Here is a 24,587-nt window from a genome sequence, read left to right on the forward strand (position 1 = left end):
AAAATCAGATACTGACTTCTTCCAAAACATTTGTGATATAACAGTTATTCATTAGTAAAAATATGATGTAAGAAATTGCACAACACCGTAAGGAAATGGTAAGGAGAACACTCCTTTCATAAAGAAAGGATTTTGATCTTGTGGTATTGTTCCATTAACATATATAACACATTTAAAAATAAAAATCAATCATACCAATGTTGTTTCTAAATTGTGACATTTGATCAACCATATTAACTACAAGCAGCAATCACAGGTGGCACAATGTGAGGACCAACTGAAAAGAGCAGAATAAATACTTTCATCCCAATTTTTATGAGAAGAGAAAAATGATGAAACATACAAAGCTTCAGAAACAAGTAAAGAAAAAAAATCCCAGAATAAAATAAAATAGCAGGCTGTGACAAGTAAAGGGCCTCTAATAGTAGTGATTTATTCTATCACAGCCTGTTAGTGTCAGGTTATGTAATGAACCGCATGATTTAGGAATTCACATAGGGAGATAATGTTTTTCAATTAGCAAAATGGATCTTAGTTGGCTGATGTCAAGTGCCTGTAAGTGATAATCTCGTGAAAATGATAGATGAGTACCTTAAACAAAGTCTTAAAATTCGCTATTTTTTATGACCTTAAGTTTATGGAAACATGCCTTAATGCTATCTTCAAAATCAAACAAAAGAAACTAGATATAAGCTGTAATTCTCCGAACTACCAACATTTCTTTTGTTTTCAAATATCTCTGGTTCTGTACTAGGATACAGATGAAACAATGCATGAGGTCAAAACACACAAGTCAGTAACACAGTGCTGTGAATCAGACCAGGTGAAGCATGTAAGAAATGAAACAAACTCATAAAGAAGAAATACTACATGACAAGCATTCACAGAAGAGAAGATATGAATAGGAAAAAAACACACAGCTAACAAAGCCAAAGATGTTGCTGAAAATTGGCTTGCCCTTCCGAGTAACAGAAGTTGCTAAACCCCTCCACAAGTCAGCTGTAGTGAAAATCTGCTCCTGAAAAAGCAGTTTCCAACATACAGCCTCCTGCAGTGGTAGAATCCATTGCCACTTTTCTTTTATGGAAATGTGCTTTATTACTGCTCTGAAATACCCACTTTGAGTTTCCAAACACTGCAGTCTTACATACATTACCCCTAAGGAGTCCGCTAAATTTTTCTTCCTCGTCATTTGTATTTATCCATTTTTGCCTGTTACCTTTTCTTTGACAAGTCACACAGGCAGTGCTTCTTGAATTTATCCCACTGTAAACATTTTTCTAGTACTTATCAACCCTCCACGTCCCAGGTAGTATCCTGTACTCCCTCAAAGGCAAACATGATAATGGAAGAAAACTAAACCAAGCTTTTGTGAGTTCCACTAAACTGAAATGCATTACAAGCATCACTTATTAAAACATACATGCAATCTGTTCACAACCACTAACACATAATAAAGATCCAAACTTTCAAATGAATCCTTGCAAGTGAATTTTAAAACTGTTTTTTGAGACATCAGACAATGTCTGTCCAAACTCCCGTTTTAAAAGCAACTAGTTTCAGAGCCCTCTGGGGGCTGTCAGCACTGGAGTCCTCAGATATCAATTTAGGTAGCTCTACAGTTATTTAAGAGAGAGGCCTACAGCAAGCATTTACTCTCCAGAATCTATAAGACACAGATACTCTTTACAGCATAGACGGCATAGGTAAAGCCATTTCTTGGTTTTTTTTTGGTTTTGTGGGGGTTTTTTGTGCAGTTTTTTTGTGGTTTTTGTTTGTTTTTCTTCTTAAAACAGTTACTTTTCAGTACACCAAGGTCTTTCAGTAAGCTGCACTTTAGTCAGGTCAGCACAATTCCTAAGGTTAAGAAGCATAAAGTTAAGCTTTAGTGCACTTCTGCACTCCTTTTCCACTGTAGCTACATCACTTATGGGGGTAAAGGAGGGATGTCAGGTAGAAATCCTTCTAACCAAGTAAGAAACAGAGATAAGCTACTAAACACAACAGATATGTCTTGTGGTACAAGTTTGGCCATGCCAACTTCTCTTCAGTCTGAGTCCAATTCTTAAATTGCTAGAAGACACAAAATCTCCCCCCTCCCCCATCCTCTTATTCCCATCAACTAAGACCTACATAAAAGTTTCCAAGAGGAAAAGGAGCATATGAGATTATAATAACAAAATTAAACATTTTGATTTATTTCCTTCTTCTCCTTTCACTTACTACAAGCCAACAAACCTCTTGCCTTCACCTTTTAGCAGAAATCACTCAGCTTAATCTGAACTCACCTTCTTTAGGCAATGAGAATCCCAAAGCATTCCTCTCAACTGAGCTTAAACCTTACATGGATGAGAGATTTCAGGATGGGTATAATGAAGCAGCAAGGGGAGGGCCACCCAGCTGCAACACCAGGGAAGACAAGAGTTCCCTCATGCTAAAATGCTCACTGCTGCACATGCCCCACAACACAGCTTTGCTTCCCCGTGTCCTGCAGCCAGTCTGGCCACCACTGCATCTGGCTCCTGCCCTCTCAAATGTGAGTGCCCTGCTCAACCACAGGGAGGAAAACAAAGGAGAAAAAGGCCAGAGAAAGGATCCTGTCTTCTCCACCAGCTGACTTTCTGGTGTAGGGGCCCATTTTTTTTTTTTAGTATTTGACTTGCACGGGAAGCAATTGATGTCAGTTCAGTACTCTAGGGCACCAGAACAGCAGTGACCACGGGAATTTAAGGTAGTGGCTACCTTGTCTGTTCTAGAAAGCTCCTCAACAAACAGGCAAAAATTCTTTAAAAATTGGTATCTTCAGAATTGAGAACATCACAGAGAAGAGTTCAGCAACACCAAAACGGTAAAAGAAAGAGAAACAAAACAAACAATCCAATACTGTGTCGTAAGTGAGTCCTGGAAATTGTAGAAACCTGATGACCCAGATGGCATCAGTTAGCACTCAAGACAAAACAGATCAGTTTGGACAAAGAATAGTACCAGATTACACATTAGAAACCCTTACTAGCAGCATCACTACCCAGAATAGACAGAGGCCAACCCTCACAATAGGCCCTGTTGTCATCATCAAGTACAAATACCTTAGAAAGGCACCTTACCCATTAAACATGCCATTTTTGCTGAATCCAACTTCTATAGATACAAAGAGGTGATTCACAGTTCTTTACCAACATGAAATGGGACATGGAGCTGGTGTGGCAGGGCCAGCAAAGCAAGCCTGTGCCAGAGGGCTTTGGTTTGCTCTCCCTCTGGTGCTGGATCAGAAGCCAGTGTGGACCCATATGCTCACAAACTACCATTTCAACTGTCTGCAATTTAAACCAAACCACGCTGCACAGCACTGCTCCCCAAAAACCACAGGGAAGGCAGAAGATGGAGGATGCACTTTCCAGAGTCTCAGAGCCTGCTTTCTCCAGCAGGCACAGGGGGCAAGGAGGGAGCAGCCAGGCTAGGCAAGAATTGACAGAGGCAGCAATCACCATGGAAAACACTGAATGTAAAAACCTGGTGAGAGGCACAGAACTATTGATGGAGGCCATTTCTGTAGCACTGCTGAAAGGAGCTGTGGCATTGCAACTTTCTCAACCACTGAGGGAAAAGCAGAACAACGTGCTTCCCACCCATCCTTCAGAACGGGTTCCGCCTGGCCTCGTTCAGCTCCAGCAGCCCTTCCCAGAGTCTGATGCTGAACAGGGATGGCTCTCCTGTCACACTACCTGAAAGCAAGGAAGGGCTTGGCAGCTGCTCCTCCTTGTCCCCTGTCCTCACCCCATGCCTTCAAGAAGGGTATAAAGGACTGTGAGGACAGTCCTGCTGACACCAGGGCTGATCTTGCTATGTCAGACTCCACATACTTACAAAAATGAAGAAACAAAAAAGTTAATATCAAGATATTCAAGATAAGAGTCACTGTCAAACACAAGAAAGGCAAACTCCACATCTAATTTAGAAAGAAAATTAACTCTGCACTCCTAAAAGTCTTCAGATGAAATAAACTTGAAAAGCCTGCCACACCAGCAGTAACTATCCCCCTTGATGGATGCCCAGTGGTGTTTCGGTTTGGTGAAGAGTTTAGGTCAGAGCCTCACTGGATCCCTACCACATCTCACATTCCAAATCAGCCTCCGGCTGCCCCAGAAGAGTCTGGTCACACCAAGTCAGCAGCTGCTGGTCAACACTCTGGCAACAGCCCAAGGGCCCCTACACAACAGACACTGAAATACCTTGAAGAAAAAGCAAGGAGGTCTACAGCTGTCATCTACCATTAAGAATTTAAGACAATATCAGACAGTTTTATTATTTTTTAAAAAGGCTTTGTTCAATGTTAAACCACACAACTGATTTATCAGACCCTTAAAAGGCATCTTATCCATGCTGAAAAACATCAGCTGATCAGTTTGTTTCACATTATGGGTCAATCTTCTTTTCCTAAGGCAAAGACAGCTTTCATGAGTTCAGACTTTATACCCAGAAACTCTTGCCCAAGTTTTTCACCAAGAACCTGTCAAATTATCTCTATTTTAACTAGACATTAAAAAAAAATCCCCAACACTAAACTCCAAACTTTCACCTACTTCTTGCTTTGAAGAAACTCTGTTGACATGCAGTTTTCCAACCCATGAGCACCTTACCAGCCTTGTACAAGGAGGAAATACCTTTTCCATGTCTAAACCCTATTCCATAGTGAAATGTACTATTTGAAATAAATGCAGTTGAAACAATATGGAAAATCAGGAGTTTAAAGTTCTAGATAAACACACACAGCATGACTAAGTACATCTTTTTCCTCCAGGCACCCCTCAGCAAATAGACTGAAGATTCATCACGTCTATATGGTATATATAGCATCACATCTATAGTAATCATTCTTTCAGGAAGATGAATAAAAAGAAGCTGTACACCATACTGTCCCAATGATGCAAGTTTTGATACAGAAACATTTCTGCATACTTAAAAATTTAAACATCAAATCAAGGAGTAAAATAAGAGCTGTCATTAAACAGTTGTGTTTTCAAACACACTTTTCTTAGACTTCTTCCACCATTCAAAAGTAAATGCTACCACAAAAGATTGACCACATGCTATATTTATGTACCGTATGATTGTCTGCAAAGTGGATAAAACTACAGAAAATTAGTTTCTATATTAAACAAAAATTTCTGGTTTCAGCCTTCTTACCTAGTAAGTAGTCTGCTTTTAAGACAACTGGACCAGCAAACTTGATGGCAACTGTCACATATGAGTGAGCTCAAGTGAACCAGTTTTGTAGCAAAACATCGCCTACAGCCTGAGAAGTCATTACTAAATGAAGACTCTATATTAAAATCAGCAACTTGCTCAACGTAATTAAAAATGTAAGTTGGCAGCAGTGTATTAAATCTTAGGGAAACTACTTAAGCAGAATGCAAGCTGTGAAAAAGCACCAATCCCTGACAACAACAAAAATGCATAAAACATCCCCCCATTCATTGGTAGCCAAGTAATCACAGTGAGCTGGTCAGTGTTGGAAAGTGTCCCCCAAAGCCAGACTTACATACTTTAAGGAGAGCCCTCCCTCAACACTGAAGGTCTGGGCTTAAATTAAGCCCATTCACCTATTGGGAGTGAACCACACAGTGAAAATCTGTGCCTCGACAAACAAGATCAACTACTAACCTGAATTAAAGTCAAAGAGAAAAAAAAATGCAGCCTTCTCTAAGAAACTGTCAGCTGGTAACACTAGAATGCCAGATGGTCTCATTAAACTGACCCATAGCAGAAATCAAGATGCAGAAAGCACTGAGACATGAAGCAAAGACATCAGCATGAAAATAAGAGGATATTGTGCAACAGGTCACCAACACTCCATCCTCTGCAATTCCATGCTAAAATTCGGGGGGGAAGAGACAGCCCGACAAACCATCATCACAGAGATCATAATCTCTTGCTTCAGGAAGAAGCACGGAATTAAAATAATTCCCTCCAGTGGTGGCTGCCAACGAACATGACATACAATTCCACACTAAATAATAAGTGAAAGAAAGCAAACACTTATGAAATATTTTTGTCAGCTGAAAGAAACTGTCACTGAAGTCAGATTCACCCTTAATTTGCTGAGGCCCATTTTCATGCTCCAGCTAACCACGGTTTCGCCAATACTCCTCTTACTGGCAAAACCAGCTGAGGCAGCTCCTGACCCTGCAGCGGTGCTGCTTTGTCACTGGTGGGGACACACCATCAGCAAGCAGCACTGATGTGCTGCAGCATCAGGCCTCTAAGCAGCTGCATTACCACTTCTGAGGAAGCTGCAAGGGAGCAAGCAGAGAGAGTGGGAACTGGCAGAAGTAGCTCTGACTGGCTTTTCTGGCATATGCAATGACAGCGGTGCACCAACACTGACAGGCACAAGTCTCCATTAATGCGGTGACCACGAGAAACACATAAAGCACCATTAATTCTGCTATATTTGAGTTGACCTTAATGAGCAAGTGGCGACATTAGGTATTTGCATATGTATTCAAAATAAAGAGTTTTATTGTGCAATTTTCAGGCTACATCAAAACAATAAATATAATCACGGAGGAGAAAGAGGCAACTTTGGTTTTGCCCATAGCAAAGATGAACCCACAGGCAAGCCTATGTTGGGAACAACTACACTGTCCTGCCCATAAGGGGTTGCATTTGTGCTTCACGTATCTCAAATCACAGACTCCTCTTTCAGGCATGAGGAGGACAGCATGGACACTGCCACATGCCCAGCAACATGGACGGGCAACCACAACACTCAATACTCTTTGCCCTGGCAGCAGCACCGTACCTCCACAGCTAACTAACCCCAGGTAAGCTCCTCACAAGGTCGTTCTTGCAAAGGTACAGCACTGGCATGCCCCAAGAGCCACTGCCTTAGGCAGCTCAGAACTCAGGGTCCTTTGCAACATGACAGCCAACCCATCCCAAGCTGCAGGCACTCCTATACAACCAACACTCCATCAATCTCAGCATGGCCTTTCTGCCTGTAGTACACTACAGATATCAATTACCAACATAGCGATACCGTGTAGAAACCTGCCGTCAGCTTTCTTGTGGGCTGCCAGCCATGTGTAACCAGTATGCACAAATAACTATCCCAAGGCAAGGGCTATAGTTAAGGTAAAATGTCTGAGTACCACTGCTAGTTGAGAAACTACCACCATACCTGAGCAATCTTTGCAAACAAAACAAGCCTTTTCAATGCAGACTGTCTGGGTAGACACTGCTAATGAAGATGAAGAACAAACAAAGGTCACAAAGCTAAGATAGTTTTAAATACCTGCTTTGGAGGCAAACCTCAGCAAAACACATTGGTTAAAAAAAAAACCAACCAAACATATTCTTTATTTGTAAAGTACTGTGAGATCTTCTGAGCTTCTATACCTTTACTTCAGTTTTTAATAGGACTCTCTCAGTAACATGCGCATGGGATTATAGATTTCCTTCCCTCCCCCACCCCCCAATCAAGTTTCAAGTTTGTGGACCACATCCAAGGAGCTAGTCTCTATGCATTCCTGAGGGAGAAAGGGCTATAGAAAAGTCTTTTATTTCTGCATGTATTTCCCAGAAGGCCCAACTAATGCAAAAGGAAATGTATCAGGCTTCTTCAATGGGGGGAGGGCAGAAGGGGATTAACATGTTTCATGGGCAGAGTGTGTGCAAGCCAGGAGGATTGAGCACTTCAGTCTGAGCAATTAGATGCAACTCTTTTGTAAACCTTACCGTACGATATCTGAAATACCCTTTTCAACAGAAAAACCTACTCAAGTAAATGTCAAAGTAAATTGTCCTGAAAAAAAGACTATGTCACAAAAGGCTACTGTAAAGGGACACGCTTGAGACTGAATATGTACACCTCATGAGAATCACCACGGAAGCACATCAGCATGATGAAGTTAAGGCTATAAATTCAGGAGCACATGTTTTCATTGCAAGTCAGCATCATCTGCATGAACAGTTTCATGTAACTGGTAGCAACCATTTCTTCCTCCTAAACTGATTTTGTACATACTTCCCTACAAAGCTTTCCAAGAACTTACCAAGTTTGGGTGCAGCTTCAGAAAGATGCATCAAGATTAAAAAAAAAAAAAAACAACAAAACAAAACAAAGTAACTGGGAATTGAGCAACTGTTCCCTATGCTAAAGTATTAGAGGAAATCTGAATAAAAGGTTATTTCTCCAGGATTGTGACTCCAGCTGCAGAGTCTATTTCACTGGCAAAGCATATCTACAGGCAATGTACAAAGCAGCTTTTGCCCCACCTCACACCTCCAAGGGACTGCAACCACCATGTACACTCGCTACTGCAGTGTTCCCCAAGCCTCTATTGTTCCCCTCAGGGCTTTTTTTTTCTTTAAAATGCCCTCCCTGTCACTTGCTCATAAAAGTAGGATTTAAGGCAGATACAGCCTAAATTTGCTGAAGGTGGATACTGCTTTCATTTTTACAGAGCAGACAGGCAGCAGACCATGCCACTCAGGTTAACAGACAAACATACACTAACAAACATACAACCAATTGAACAAGAAACTCAATTCAGGTTTTACTGCATTTGCTGGTCCAAAAATTGCTGCTCCACCTGTATTTAAAAGCTGTTTGCAGTTTAATATAGCATGCACTATTATAGCTGCCTACTCAAAGTAAAAACGGATTCACTCCCAGAGTTACTTAGCATTATTAGTTACAGTGTAAACAGCCTAGGATATTTAACTAGTACATTTAATAACATAATCATTCATCCACCTCTTCAACCCTCACATAGAAAAATAAAAGCAGCCAAATTATTTATTTACTTAAAACCAAATGATCAGGTTGAGTGTTCCAGGACTGTGGTTTTAAATAGTGAACAATCCAGCACTGTACTTACAACATTTAGTAAATCCATGGGGAAAAAAACAAGTAAGATTCAGTACTGATTTTGTTCAGTAACTTCTTTTCTATGATCTCATTTTACAGTATTTGAAGTGTTCCACTTTTGCAAAACTATATTCTGGAATTTTAACACTACAAATGATAGACTTTCTGTCCACAAAGATCAACCTTTCCAACAGTAACCAATCTGCCTATGAAACACCAACTACAGTCTAAGCAATATGCAAGCAGATTTTATCATGTTGATAGGAGAAGGTGATATTGGATAGTATGACCATAAATTTTATAAGATATGAAAAGATCCAGCAGCCAGAAACTGATGATCAACAACAAATGTGCAGGCTCTCACAGAGGAGAGTAATTAATGCTTGGAATTAAGATGACATGGGGGATTTGCAATCATTAGAATCAAAATGAGGAGAGATCTATTTTCTATAAGGGGATGCTGAGAGTAGTGGACAAGTCTCATTACTAAATTTCACTCAGCAATTCCAGAGGTTTGTGTTACTCAGGGACTAAGGTAACACCTTTAATTTGCTTTTCTTCTGGGAAGCAGTGGCTCACTTTTTAATCAGGTTATGTTTTCACTTTTAGCTGAAGCTCGCCAACCTACCTTCCCCCCACCCCACCCCCATCTCAGGCAAGAGAGAGGGCATTGAAAGAGCAGGCAGGACACCAGCTGCTGTAATTCTGGGGTGCTACAAAAAAAACTGATTTTGGGGCTCTATCAAGAATTTTATTATCTTTTACATTTTTTGCACAGTTCTATAATGTAGCCATGCCACAAAGCTGCAGAAGCAATGAAGGATAGAGCACAGCTGTAGCAGTAGCATGCACAGCTGTGCAGCACAGCCCCCTCTCAGGGCAAAACCCACTCCCCAGTCTGCTGCTACATGTGCAGCTGTCTCACCATCCCATGTAAAAGACTTCATACGTGTACCTCTGAGAGAGACAGCAAAGACCAAGGCAGCAATCAGGCTTATGGATGTTTTAAACACATTTCTCTATTCTTTAACCCAAAAAACCACAAATCAAAAAAACCCCACATCGCACCAAAACCAGTAATTTATCATTTCAGCACAGATTTTTTTCTGTTATGAATCTGCCCAACCCACTGTCAAGTTTTGAAGTGAAACCCGACCATCAGTATATATGTGCTTTGGAAACAATGTGTAGTGATTACAGAGCAAAGCTCTACTCAGTGAACTATATGAAAATTATTGTGAAAAAAACTTCCTCATTTCAAAGCTATATACATAGCTTTGAAAAATCTCATGTAGATTTTAAAAGAGTTTCTGTAATAAAGCCACACTTCTCTAATCTGTTCTTATTTGCCATGAATCACTGCAATGCAAGTTTTCCATATTAACTCCATTAACATTACATGGCTTAATTAAAATGTTCTCACTGCATATTTTTATATCCTCAACTGAGAAATTTCATGCCATGCAAAGGAAATGTCTCAGTACACATTTATTTCACATGTTAAGCTTACACAGTGCTACAACATTTACTTCACCATTTCTAGATAAACTCTAGCATAGCATAGTTCATAAACAGCAATTATAAGACAAGGTAAAATACAATTTAACAATACAAATGGAACTCCCCAAATTGCACAGGATAATTAAGAGCATTCATGGGAAATCCTATGTGAAGAAAAATTTAATTGTAGAACTGGAAAGCGATAAATGAAAAAAAATCACATAAATGGGAACATTTCAGCTTCCAGACATTGTGCATTCCGTATACATGCCAGCCTTCAGAAAACTCTCTCTGAAAACCTGACATTGGATCTGAAGCTGTCTGGGACAGTCTGAAGCAAAAGAAAAGCATTATGTCATGTTTTGCCTATGGTAGCAACAGTGTTTGGAGGAACTCTCTCATCCCTCTCAGTATCATCTATCTTGTCCAAATTATCATTTGACAGAGCATTTGTACTTATGCTGTTTCTACTCTGAAGAAGGCATTATGACCCAAAGGGTTTAGCAGAACACCTTACTCTGCCTATCACTTGCCAAACTGAAATCAACAGCAAGTGCCAGCAAGGATCTTTACTCCTACACCAGTCTTTCCTGGTGGACCTTTCAGCTGAGGATCTTTCCTCCTACACCACTCCTTCCCTTCACAAGACTACAAATCCTTAAGCAGAGGAGGACCACTGATCTACTGCCTGGTGTTGAACTGCTACTCTTGACAGAGCGTTAAACATACTGCCTTTCCCAGAAGCTGTGTATGTCTGGAGCCTCTGAAAGCATGAGTGGTCCTTCAGGAAGTAATGAATCCAAATCAATCACAAAGATGGACAAAACGTAGCCAGTTGACACTCAAATAGCCTCCCTTCTCCATTCTTCAATGGAGAAATGTCCTGAAATATTTAATCTTCTTTCACCCACAAATCCAAATCAAGAAGGCTGATCCTATAATACAAGCAGTAAACGCTCCTAAGCTTCTGACTAATATCTTCTCTAATCAAAGAAACACATATAACTTGTCTTTTCTTCCCATAGTTCCTCATCCATCCTCAGAAAAACACTGAACTTCAAGCAAATAGGGCCCTTCAGGATCCTGACCTGCACTATATTTCCAGACAAGAAAATCTGTATTTACATGATTAATAATGTAATTATTATAATTAGTTATAATAATATATTAGTATATATTATAAGTTAGCTACTACAATATATATTAATACAGTGATATAATTACTTATATTTATTAGAAAAATGTTGAAAAGTACAGGCTTCTTTCATTGACTGATGCCTTTAAAGTTTAAAGCAATATTTAATATGAAAGGAAAAACTGTAATGAAAACTGGGCCATGCACTCATTTTACTTAGGTCTTTGAAGCAAACGTCAGCGCCTTACTTTACTGAGATTTTTGAAATCCTCCCAGTTGTAAAATACTAACAGCAAATGTATATTGCCCACATAAATTAATTTCAAGATCATGATGCTGTCACCCAAAGTCGCTTAAAACTTTTTAAAAGAAACTATTTTTTAAAACAAACTTCCTCATTCAGTTACACTTCATACAGTGACTTTTCTCAAGGCCAAATAAAGCATGGCAAGTCAGTCACTGCTGCTCTTCCCAAACCTCTTGACTGTTCACATCTCTGGTAACTCATGCAAAGGGGTGACTTTGTCAGCACTATTTCTGCAAACCATTTTAACTGCAAAAACCAGAATGCTCCACTGGCTTCTGCTGTTGCAAGCTGTGCTACATACCCCCAGTCTGGTCCTTGGTCACTCTGCTGAACTGCCCCCGCACTAATCCCAAACATTTAAGATTTTTTCAAAAGAGATCATTAGTCTTACAGCAGTTTTTGTGGACCTTATTTTTACATGGATGAAGGCTAATAGGAACAACCAGAACAGTAACAGTTATTTTGTTCACACAGAAAACAATGTGAAACTGCCAACATCATTCTGAATTGCCAGAATTTCTAAGTTTTACTGCACTATGTTAAATAGCTGGTCTACAAAGCAAAGTCACAAAACTGATGGTTGATCACTTCCATCTCCCATTCACCCTCTCTCACAGCAGATGACAACTACCCAGCCATAGTTCATTAATAAGAAAAACACGTAGTCAGCTGATACAAACATGGTAACTGGAAACTTTACATTGTTTTAATCATTTCATTATTGACAGAATATTGAGAAAGAAAACCTGAACACTGTCCACCTCTAATCTGCAACTACACTTCTTCAGCTGAAGTTCACAGCACAATTCTGTGACTAAAAAGCAGCAACTCTCAGCACATAAACAAAAACTGGCAAATTCATGGTTTTGTGGGTAAAAAAAAGAAATGAAACAACAGCAAAATGTGATTAGTGTAAAATGAGAGAAGCAGTGGAGAAGGACACAACTTTCATGTGCAGAACACTCTCAGTTCCGCTTGCTACGACCAGCTGCAGCAGTCACTGCCAGGTCAGCAAAGGACCTCCAGAGCTGCCCCACCAAACTGGCACCTCTGCCCCCATCTGCCACCATGTGCAGAGCTCAGAGGAAAACTAATTACCACACGAATGACAGGAACAAAAGTAAAGACAAAATAATAGTCGTTACTCAAATACATAAATAAATAAAACTGTAGAGAGTTATGCAAGACAGCAGTCATGAGACATAAGCTTAAAAAAAAAATTAAAAAAGGAAAGGAATAGGTAAAAGCAGGCACAGCTACATACCCAGACAGAAAATGGAGAGGGCAAAACACCAATGGTAGCTATTGCAGACCAGAAATATCAGCTTACCACTCCCCAATGAAAGTTACACCATGTGCCAGGTTTCAGCCATTCATGAGAAAAGCAGGTCTGTATCACACACATCTCCCACTGATCAATGGGACAACCCTCTCCAATCACACCAACTGGCTAAAAGGAAAAACCACCTTCACCCACAAAAACAATCCTCAGCTCCCAGCAGCCTCCAAAACCAAATCAAAACAATAAAAAGCCTGCTGTGGCAAACTCTTCCTGAACAACCTACCACCACCAGGCCAAACCCTACTCCCCTGCCTGCAGCATCCAGTGCTCCCTGCACACTGATCTGTGCACACCAGCTACTCAGACACATTCTTCAGGAGATATCCCCTCCCAACAAAGATGGACTTCCTCAAGAGAGGTATTCAATTCTTTGTGTGTGCCATCATCTCACTTGTAAAATCCTTCCCCATTCTGCACACTACATCATCTCTAGTCTGCTATCTGCTGATCTCCCTGGAAATAAACATGTATATAACACCTCTGTTGTCATAGTAGGAGAGAAAAAGAAATTTCAAGATACTGAACTTCAGACAGCACCACACACTCTATCACCACAAAACAACTCAACGACGAACGTTCATTTCTCTGAATCTGTTTTTATGTCATTGTTACAATGGTAACTGTAACATTTTGGTCTTTTCTCTAAACAAATTTTTAAAAAACTCATTGGAAATTCATAGGTTCAGTGAGACCTTGACTAAAGGTCATATTAAAACATATCAAAGCAAAAATGAATGTCTTAAAATAATATTGAAGAAAATATACACGTTAAGTGAGTACCAGGTAAGTTTCTTCTTAAATTCTTACCTTCTCATAGGGCAAACAGATTCACCTCCACAATTGTTTTATTTTTTTTATTAGACAAAGCATCAATGTCATTAAAATGTAACAGCATCTTTTCACTATGATAGATTCTTGTTATTAAACTGAAGAGATCTTTTAGAAGCATAGAAGATTATTCTGATGCCTTCTAAAAGGCAGATTTTATTCTTGGTTTGCTTTTAGTTTTGCACATATTTCCAAACAACACCCTACTGATGTTTGCATTTGTGCAGAGTGCATTCTTTTCACTTATTCAAGTGAGTTTCAGTGATGCTGATAATCAAGGTACAGTTAAATCTTCAAAATCACAAATAATAATTATGCAATACATACCACAAGTTTCACTAAAAGCAAAAGCAATGGCACGATTCAGAAGCAATAACCAGAAAATGCAATAATACATTCTAGAGCACAAGCACAACTGAGGTCTATGCCTGTCATCCAAGCCCCATTTGTTTATCTAAATTCAGCGTATCATTTTGGGCATAGTGATATGCAACTGCCATTCACTTTGTAAACACAGATTATTCTGTATACATTTCTACAAATCACACCAAAACCTGATGTCTTCAAAAGATTCAAGTTACAGTTTTGCACACTTATAGTGTAAACAAAGCAGCCAATTGGTCAGTTACAATTTACTCAAAACAGGCATCAGTGTCTTTCATTATTTCTTCACATTTAAGCTGTATAGCAATAGAAAACATACAATATGTACAAACAAACAAAAAGAAAACAGCTTCCCAGTAGGTCCTACTAGACAACACTGAGGCCCTTACTCAGGCATTGCTGTTCTTGAGGACCACACATGCCTCCAGATGAACCCAGATGAACCAAGGCTATTACCAAAATGATGAAAACTAGTCACAGAAAGAGATCCTGATGTACACGTACACATAAGAACATTTACGATTAATCTCCACATAGGCAACATGACTCAAGAGTCAGTTTAGGAAGCTTCAATCTGCTAAGCAATTCAAACAGCTTCACTATAAGTTATAATGTAATGAAATTGACCAGTCAACAGTGATTACACTATGTAAACCTCTCCCATTTGGAGCCTAGATTTTGGAGCCCATTTTACAAGATAAAAATTCTTTTCCACTGACACTAAATTATTCCCTATTGTGACACCTCATTTACAAGAACAATCTCTAAATGAGCTTTCAATTTACTCTGCCTAACAATATACCTAAAAAATAATTTCTTACCTACAACTCAAGCTGCATAGCTGTTCTCAGAGCTCTATTACAAGGACAGTAGCAAACAGTTGCCTTGAGCAGTTGGCAATGCCCTGAATCTTGTCATCAAGTAATGAGCCTGCCACAAAAATAATGACCACATGGCAGCAGTCTGCTGTATATAAATCCCTTTGCTGCATAAAACTAGATTTTAAATCAATATTGAAACAAAACAACCCCCATAATATTATCTGAAATGAGTAGAAAGAGAAAAGAGCATCATTCCTGGTCTCACTAACAGGATGCAAATTAGCACTGAGTTGTTTTACATTTAAGCAAGTGTAAAGATAAAGAATATGAAAGAGACAACACTCAGCTCTTCACATAGCTCACAAGTGCTAAATGTTTCACCATGTATGTAAATGTAAATGGAAAAACTTTCTCAAGAGACACTAATACCAAAAAGCAGCAAAATAAATGCTTTGGGAATAGCCTCCCCCCTCTCCAGCCCTGCTTACCCTTTGCTCCCACAGGATTCAGTTCTTGGTTAACATCTTTCTGTCTGAAAATAATTGTCTGCCTCCTAAAGGCATCTTGGACAGTGTCACTCCTTTATCAGCAGGAGGACAGCTGAGTGATGTGACGCATTTCCATCTTCTCCCTGGAGCAATCGCACCATCTCTACACGGCGCTACTGCAACATCAAGAACTAAAATTATTTTAGATGTGGTACTCTCCCATAATGAGAGCAATATGGCAATAAGGCTGCCCTCTAAAAACCAGCTGCCTATTAGGACTTAGCTTATTGATACAGCTATGCCAAGGATCAATCAGTGCAGCCTGAATAGAAACCTCAGGGAAAATCCATCTGTAGAAATGAATTCCCAGCATGTTTGGTATACCTAGATACAAAACCACAAGCAATAATCAACTGCATTATCTTTAAATTTTTATCATAGTGTGAACACGGTAATCAGCATCAGCAGGTCTGCAAGTTCTAATGCTCTGGCAAAGGAAGGATACCAGTAAAATTCTAGATTTACAAAGGGCAATGAATTTACTTCTTTGCACAAATACCTTAGAAAATAAAACTAGTTACCTATTTCTCAGCAAATTGGAGGGATGGAGAAGAAAAGCGATCATGGGCTTTGTTAATATATTTGCAGGGGGTATACCAAGGGTAATATGTAAACCAGAATAATATGTATTTCAGCTCTCATCAGATCAGTAATACACACTATAGTTTCACTCCACAATGAACCATCAACATCTAGAAACTGCATGGATGTGTTTCTTCAGAGCAAGTCACCTTCTCTTTCCACATGACAAATTTACTTGAAAATCTACACATAAATTACCTTTTCTCTAAGAAAATAAATCCCACACACATCTTTCTTTTTATCCAGTTTTCCATCCATCCCAACTCCACACCCTTCCTAAATACCCATTCTTGATGTCTGTGCCACACAGCTCAGACACATATGAGCTGATGCTCATATCCCCCGCCCCACACCCCTTTAATTTTGCTGTGTATTCCATAGACAGCTACTGCCACCTTTCCCTCCTCCAAACATTTGGGATTCACTTCTGCAGAAAGACTTATCAGGAAAGCATTTTCAGATATAACAGCCAAGGGCAAAGTTGAGTGACTCAAAGGAGCAGAACCACTCAAATTATCTTTCAAAATCCTGCTCCTCCTCCTTCCATGAGGCTCACTTTCCTCCCGTTTCAAACTACTTCATGTGGCAGTGACCATGTTTCCCACTGGCATTTAGGTACCATAAACTCTTAACACATCTGCCTGCTTGGGGCCCTTGAATGCCACCAGAATAAGACAGCCCTGGTAGCATCATAAAGCCACCAATTACACTTGAGCCTGAAGTCTTTAGATTATTGCAGAAAATGGAACTCATTAATTGTGAAAGCGACAAACATCATCCTTTCACAACCTCCAAGTCCCTCTTTTTCACATGAAGGGAACTACCTAATTTCGCTTTATCAGGCACAGTTTGACTGTTGGAAGAGAGCTTCTGAAGCCTTTATAATTACTTCCTCAATGTCTTAAAATACCACTTATATTTTTTCTGTTTCCTGAATGTTTTTTTGAAATGAAGCTCACATTTCCATCAATTACAAAAGATTAAACTGCTCTTGCTTTCTGTCTCATCACAGTAATACAGAAATATTTTCAACCTTTTCACACAAATTCTGAGAAACAAATACAATTAGGAATCAAAATTAAATCAAAATCCTGAAAATGGAGAAAGACTCTCCCAAACTGTACTTTGGGAGATCCAAAAGTAAGAAGTGCTTTGTATCTTGAAAAAGATCAAGGCATTGTGAGAAACTTGAAGAAACATTACAGCAAAAGAGTAAAAGAAAGTTTTGCCAGATTACCATAGCCAATAAGCAGGCTGGAACCCCAGTGAGGCTCCCACAGTCATCGCTGCTGCCACTTAATGCTGTGAATTAAGGCAGTCAATTCCAGAAGTAAAACTCCTGTTGTTTCATCAAACAGAGAGGCTGGACAGGAAAGAGGAAGTACTAATGAAAAGTTCAGGGTTTTAAGTGTTTCCTGTTCTCACTAGAAACACTTTATTGTATGAATGTATTCCCCCCCAACTACAAAGCCATTACAAAATTAACAGCAAACCTCACTAAAACATTTTCAACTCTGCAGATGGCCACAAGAAGCATTAAGCTTCATTACCGATCCTCCCTGCTATCACAGTTTCTCCCCCTTCAGCAGTTTCAGAGCTAGGCTGTTCTACATGCCTCGCAAGAGACCTCAGGCTTTGGACCAGATCACACCATCCTCCTGCCAAAGAGCTGAGCAGGGAGTTACAGCCAAAGTCCAGACACATGCCACAATTACCACAGCAAACCCTCAGCTGTTCTAGTGAACTCCTATTTCCACCTGCCACAGTGTTCAACCCCAAAACAAGCACAAGTACTTTACTCCTAAGTGTAACTTGCTGGCTAACAGCTGGGCCGCGACAGAGCCTCTGATGAATTCTGCATCTTGCTGCGCATTTTATGAAAAGTAAACAGCTTTCACCTTCCCACTCCCTGCCTCTGCCACAAACACAGGCACTCCAAGTACTAATACAAACACAAGCTTTTGAACAATTGCTACACAGACTGTACAAATCACAACAGTGCCCCAGAAAAGACCATCATCACACTGCTGGTGCTGTCCTGGAAACTGCATCCCCTGCCTCTTATTCCATGCACTTAACCCTTTGGCACAAATGCCACTACTGGCTCGGCATGATGAGTCTGGAAGATCTGTGCCAATGTGCAAGGAGAACAAACATCTATGTGTGTAATTTGATGTACGTGATAGTATTGGGAACTTAAGGCAACTGAAAAACAAGCTTTATATACAATACTTCTTTGTCTTATGTACCAGTAATACCTACATATGTAACCTGATTTATATAACAAGATACATTTATCAGTCATTTAAAAAGTACTACTCCAACTCTATCTTTGCAGTTTTAATCTAAAATTCAGATTAAAACAATTTCTAAGCATCTTGATATTAAAATTTAGACTAAAGTTATTTTAACTTTAATGAAGCCTGACTTCTAAGTCCCATGGAATATATTTGTCTTCAAAAGCAAGGTATCAACTATGCTTTTATTAACTCCTTTGAAGCAAAGGAAATGAAACATCAAGAATTTAAACTGAATTTTAGCTACAGCTTTTCTCTTTCAGTGAAAAGCAATAATCATCTGTTTTTATTACAGTTTTGTCCTTCACATTCCTCTACTCAGGATGATTCAGGAAACACTAAAGTTGCTTGTTCCAGTACATGCAGTACCCACCTGACATTGTTCTGGCTCACAACAGTACAAACAGTTCCATCAATGCATTTGAAAAAAAAATTACTTACCAAAACAAACACAATGACTCAAAACTATACTTTCCCTCTCTGAATGCTAAAATTGATATGTATCATTATTGTCAGTGTCTCAGCAATAAAACTTCCTTTTTTTTCTTGCTTCCCACAAGAATCTTATTATATGCCACCTTCAGACAGTATGGCCTATAAAAAATGCTTGCGGCTTTACTGCCAATATTTGATTAATTTTAACCCTAACCAAAGGGTTCATCTATCTGAACAGAGGGCATGCTCAGGTGTGGCAATGTATAAAGGAAAAAAATGAACAGCAGGTTGCCTAAGTAACCAAATACAGAATCTCAGCTACATTTACAGTTTTTGACTATAAAGTCTTAAATCCCAAGGCTTGAACATCTTGGACTCACATCTTGCAACCACAAAGGATTTTCAACACCTCAGGAGGGGTCTCAAAGAGCCTGCTGAAGTTATTTGATTACATCTGAAGAAGTTTTGAAGTCACTGCAGCAATCCCACAAGGACATCTAACCAAACATTTTTATGATGCTACTGGCTGTAATGTAAGTACCACATTAAAAATCCACACTGCTCTTCCTAGTGAGATGATTGAAACATTATTCAGAAGCCAACATAAAAACCTGCAAATCCCAAACAAAGGCTGCACTATTATCTTATACAGGCATATCTATTCCAGCTGAGCTTTATCCAGGCAGACATTTCAGGATCAGGACGAGCTGTTCAAAGACTGCTCAAACATCATGGTTTGAACACTCAAGTTCAGAGCTGCCACAGCACCTCTCCAACCAGCAGCACATACTCAGATCATCAGAATCTGTTCTGCATTTTAAGTACCTATCTGCAAACCCCAACACATGCTTTCAGTATCCTTTAGACCATTTGAGTCCCACCTCTATTTTCCTTTAAGCAGTTTCAATTAATGTTATTTATCTGGATCTGCTTGGTTTTATCCTCTCTTAGTGATATAGGACATAAACCCTCACAAAGCTTGCAAACAGGTTTTCAGGACCCTAAAATAGTGGTTAGAATCTTAGCTGTAACTGAGAGAGAAGCTAGCTAACAAAAAATGTTTTCTACTCTCAAGCATTACTCCAATCCACTCCTGGCACTGTAAAACTGCTATGGAAATGTTCTTCTGCCACACTGCAGAATCTGACAAAAATAGCACAACTTTCTTCTCTGGTGGTAACTGGCAGAACAAAACCTCAGAGAGAGGGGCTGTGACTGGTGTTTTACTGACAGCACTCTTCTCTCAGAAGACAAATGATCATGCTCTTCATGCATCTACCTATATTCACCTGCATAATGTCTTGCATTCAGGCAGTAAGGCAACTTGACCCAAAACTACTTTAGCTTTAAAATGCATCTGTTTAACTCTGATTAAAACCAAAAATTGTCAAAACAATGCCTCATCCTCTGTCTACTTAAAAATAAAAACCATCCACACTGACTAGTGCTAAACCTCACCTTTCTAATTCATGAAAATGGATGGGAATGCTGTAACTGTGTTGCCATGTCCATTTGACATGCGGTCCTGATGTCAGAAAGACCTGTTTTCTGTTTTTACTTAGATCCCTAGCAAACAACAGTTCTCTTATTTCAAAGTGACAAGAAATATTTATTCGTATCAGAACAGTCACTGTATACCATTCCAAATATATGAGAATTAACAAAAAATTACACAGATTAGTAACACTATTAATATCCTTTGCAGCCTAAATTAAAAAAAGTTTGCAATACCTTCTAATTTTTCCCCCAAGTTTTCTTTTGATCTCTTTTACAATACAGACTATCCTTCTAAATACCCCAGCATCATGAACTTTCTCATCCTGTTTGCATAGTCACTATGAACTTTCCACAGTAATCAACTGGATCGTTCAGTACGAAAAACTCTCTGAAGAAACATTAGGGAACTGTACAAGAGCAGCATGAATGGGGTGCTTTGCTTCATGATCAAGGCAGAAGCAGTACTTGAGGCTCAGAGTAACTACACTCTGCTCAGTTTTAGCAATTCCAATGAACAATATACCTGTAGCACTAAAACTCCCTGTTTTGGTAACTCTAGTCAATTCTGTCCATTTAAACTATCAAATACCAGCTGAGCTTAGTATCATCTGTACAACTCTCCCTTCTGAAAAAAATTATGCATGCTGGAGAGACTGCATGCAGTCTCAACAAAAAAGCTGTCATTTTCCCTCACCATGATAGCAACAGACTCACCTAGTCAGTGCAAAAAAAGCAAAAAGACAGCCTAGCTGTCCAAATAAAGGCATAGAAAAATCACAGTCTTATTTCATCCCTCTGCAAAGGTCCCACTGCATTAGTTCTAGTATTATAGCTCAACTTCTTCTGGCATAAACATGAAACCCAAAAGTAATTCACTATTCCTTCACAAGGATGATCCACGAAAAATGATGGATAGTAAAATTCTGGTGCTTTTTGGTAACTAAAATTCCCACGGTGCACCTGAGAATGCAAGTGAGAATAGCTAACCTGGACAGAGAACACTCCTGCAATCCTGATACTTGGCCACCACTGCATGATGAAAAATACTGTCCAGAACACAGAGATGGGTAGAGGGAGAGATTTGAAGATGCAGATGCAGCAAGCATAAATATGCCCTCCACATAGTTTGCAAGCCAAGAGCAAGCCCAAGTTCCTGCAGGAACAGTTTGCTCTCCCTTCCAGCATAAGGTCTTTGCACATCAGTCACTATACTGCTTAAGAAACTACAATTTAGGCTATCTCACGTTCCTCCTCTTTGAAAGTTAGTCTTATTCAACAGAGAATCAGCAGCTCTTTTTCTCAAATGTTGGAATGTGAAATATAGAGAATTCTTATAACTTTGGGTTTGTAAGGCAAACCTTAGAATTAAGCATAGGATTTGATCTGAGACTTTGGAAAAGTCTTCTAAATTTAGGTGTTAGAAGTGAGAATGTGCATTTATAGTTTAAAGTAGAAACGTGTCAAACTAAGAAGAGCAAAGTTTAGTATTGTCGGTTAGTGTGTTATGATTAGTTAAGAAAGCTTACACTGTAGCATGAATCTTTGCAAGAAAATATTTAAAGATTAATTTAAAAGCATAAGTAGCTTTATTAGCAGTGTTTTATTAGTTACTAAATTTTTAAAAGGTTTTGTAACTAGAAGTCTTGTGACTTTCTAGGCTATGTAAAGTTTTGCCTGTAACTTATTTTAAATTTTTTCACAAATTCTCACAATCACTTTTATCATAGTAAACTTTGAGCACAATTTTGGTACAAAATACACTAATGTAAATAAACAGCAACTAAGTTGGTGGAATGATAGTGGTGTAGGTACGATCAAAGTCAGAGATTCATCTCCAGAACATCACTTACGCCCCCAAATGTCACCTCAAAGTCTACCAAATGGGAAAAGGACAGCTCTGTGCCATAAAAAATCTCCACTCTCCAAGGAATGTAAATAAAGGATATTGTCAAAATGAAAAATATAGTTAAATCTATACATTTGCAACTTTTAAAACGTTTCCCCCTCCTTTCCGTATCTTTACTCAAAGGTTATAAATGTGTAAGGGATGGCTGTTGCCATGGAAATATGCAGGCTAACATCTCTCTGTGGGAACCTCAAAGCTCCCTTCACTGTCAGGCGCCTTGTAATGACAGGGCCACATTAGCACCTTTGACTCTCAAAGGCCATTTATTGCATAGAAATTAGCACAGCTGACTCCATTCACCTTCCACAGACAAACAGCAACCACCCCTGCTCAACTGACTTTCTGCTGCACTGGCCCATTCTCCCAGGACATGCTCCCAAACTCACTTCAGCACCATCCCTCCCTCACACTACAGCAAATTCATCTTCAAAGTATACCGCTTTCTCAGCAAACACAAAGCACAAACCAGGCATTGCACAGGCCATCAGATGCTTCACCTGATCAAGAGCATCATTCCATAATCTGCTAAGAAATTCCTTTTTCCAAAGCAATTGACATATAATAAATCTGTATCCTATTTCAGAAGATGGAAAGCAGAGCTATGAAGAAAAACAGAGGCAGACATGCAGCAACAGGAACAGAACTCTCATAAAAGCCAACAATTAAATTACAGAACAGAAGACAGCTTCTGAATAACAGTTACTTTTACCTCTGGTGGTTGTCAGTGCTAAAGAGGAAAAAAGTTCTTAAAAACCTCCGTGGAATTCCTGAATATCAGCATGTACCATTTGATTCACAATCAATTGATGCACATAGAAGGCCCATTTCAAGGCAAATGCAAAACAGATGCCTTTTTAAAATATTATTTTAAATTAATTCTAAGGAGGCAAATTCAACCATCTAAGAATGTGTTCTTATCAACATCTTAATACACACATGCGCCAATATACACATTTATACAGTCATGTGTTTGTATGAAGTAGGTTTGTATCCAAACCCTCTGATATTAGAGTAATAAATCCCTTACACACATAAAAGATAAGATTCAACATGCATTTAGAACAAATTTATCTGCATATTTGAAGAAAGAAACTATTTCAGTAGTATTCACCCTTATTAAAAATAGCCAGTCAAATACATTAAACAGCTGATATACTGTGAATGTATACCTATGCGTTGCTTCTTTTATTAATTCCTTAGAGAGAGGAAATTGTAGAGATAAAAGCTCTTAAGCCTATGGAAAGATCTCACATATTCATCACACAATCCTTCACAACTAATATCAGTAAAAAAGAAATGAAACTACATTCTATGTCTCACTTACCCAGAAGATAATCAGGGTGACCTTTCAAGGCAGCTTATCAATTTCACTGATGCTGAGTAAAACCATAGTAAGATTTAACTGAGCAGTAATTTCTTTTCCACAGGGTCAAGCAACTAAGCATTTAGATTTTCAACAATCCAAATAATTTAATGAAGAAAAAGGCAGTCACTCTCTCATCTAAATAAGACTAGATTTTAACATGAAAGAAAAAAATTAATTCCTACCACTGTGCAAAATACAGACATTTTAATGTCTTTGCAGGATTTTTTGGTAGCTTTGCTTTCTTGGTGGGGATATTAATTCCATCAAAGGTACTTATTTTCTTTACACCTCCAGCTCTGATCAATGAATAATTTTCTGACAAATGGGCACTTCAGGTGGAGTACTCTACAGCCATACACAGATGGGGATCTCCGTGCACGTACATCTGCACCTACAGTAAATCCTTAGTAATTATATGCAATTCCTCAGTGGAAACAGGAATGCCTGAATTTCTTGCCTCTGGCCATTTTAGGCACTTTTAGTGAAAAGAAAAAACAGATATATGAGGAAAAAAAAACAAAAAAACTGTGAGCACAGCATTGGTCCAGCAGACTCCTGAAGTCTGCAGACAACTAAAGCTTGTTACTGGGGGGTTTTGTTTTCGGGAGGTTGTGTGTGTGTGTTTTTGTTTGGTTTGGATTGTTTTGCTGTCATTTATCGTCTTGTTGTCTTGTGGGGGGGTTGTTTGGTTTGGTTTTTTGTCATTACTTTGAGAGGTCAGAAGAATATACTTGTGCAAGTCCCTGTACTAGAGGGCAACCTCTGCA

At 39.1% G+C, this 24,587-nt stretch overlaps 1 protein-coding gene across 9 annotated transcripts in view; it reads right to left on the reverse strand.

The window, feature by feature from the left end:
* The window catches only part of LOC110470630 (semaphorin-4D), an 80,908-nt gene that overhangs the window by 49,247 nt on the left and 7,074 nt on the right, over positions 1-24,587 (reverse strand). For 2 of the 9 annotated variants that reach the window (XM_085567041.1, XM_085567043.1), the window contains exon 2: positions 1-24,587. This exon is cut by the window's left edge and continues 16,965 nt beyond it; it is cut by the window's right edge and continues 5,832 nt beyond it. The exons of 6 other annotated variants lie outside the window; for them this stretch is intronic. Coding sequence is in view for 1 of the 3 variants with exons in the window: in XM_085567047.1 (XP_085423173.1) it covers positions 17,557-17,559 (3 nt within the window). In the remaining 2 variants the exon portion in view is untranslated. One more of the 9 variants, XM_085567047.1, reaches the window with a different exon arrangement.

The sequence above is a fragment of the Lonchura striata genome, chromosome Z (genome assembly GCF_050655825.1).
Source record: "Lonchura striata isolate lonStrDom1 chromosome Z, ASM5065582v1, whole genome shotgun sequence".
NCBI lineage: Eukaryota > Metazoa > Chordata > Aves > Passeriformes > Estrildidae > Lonchura > Lonchura striata.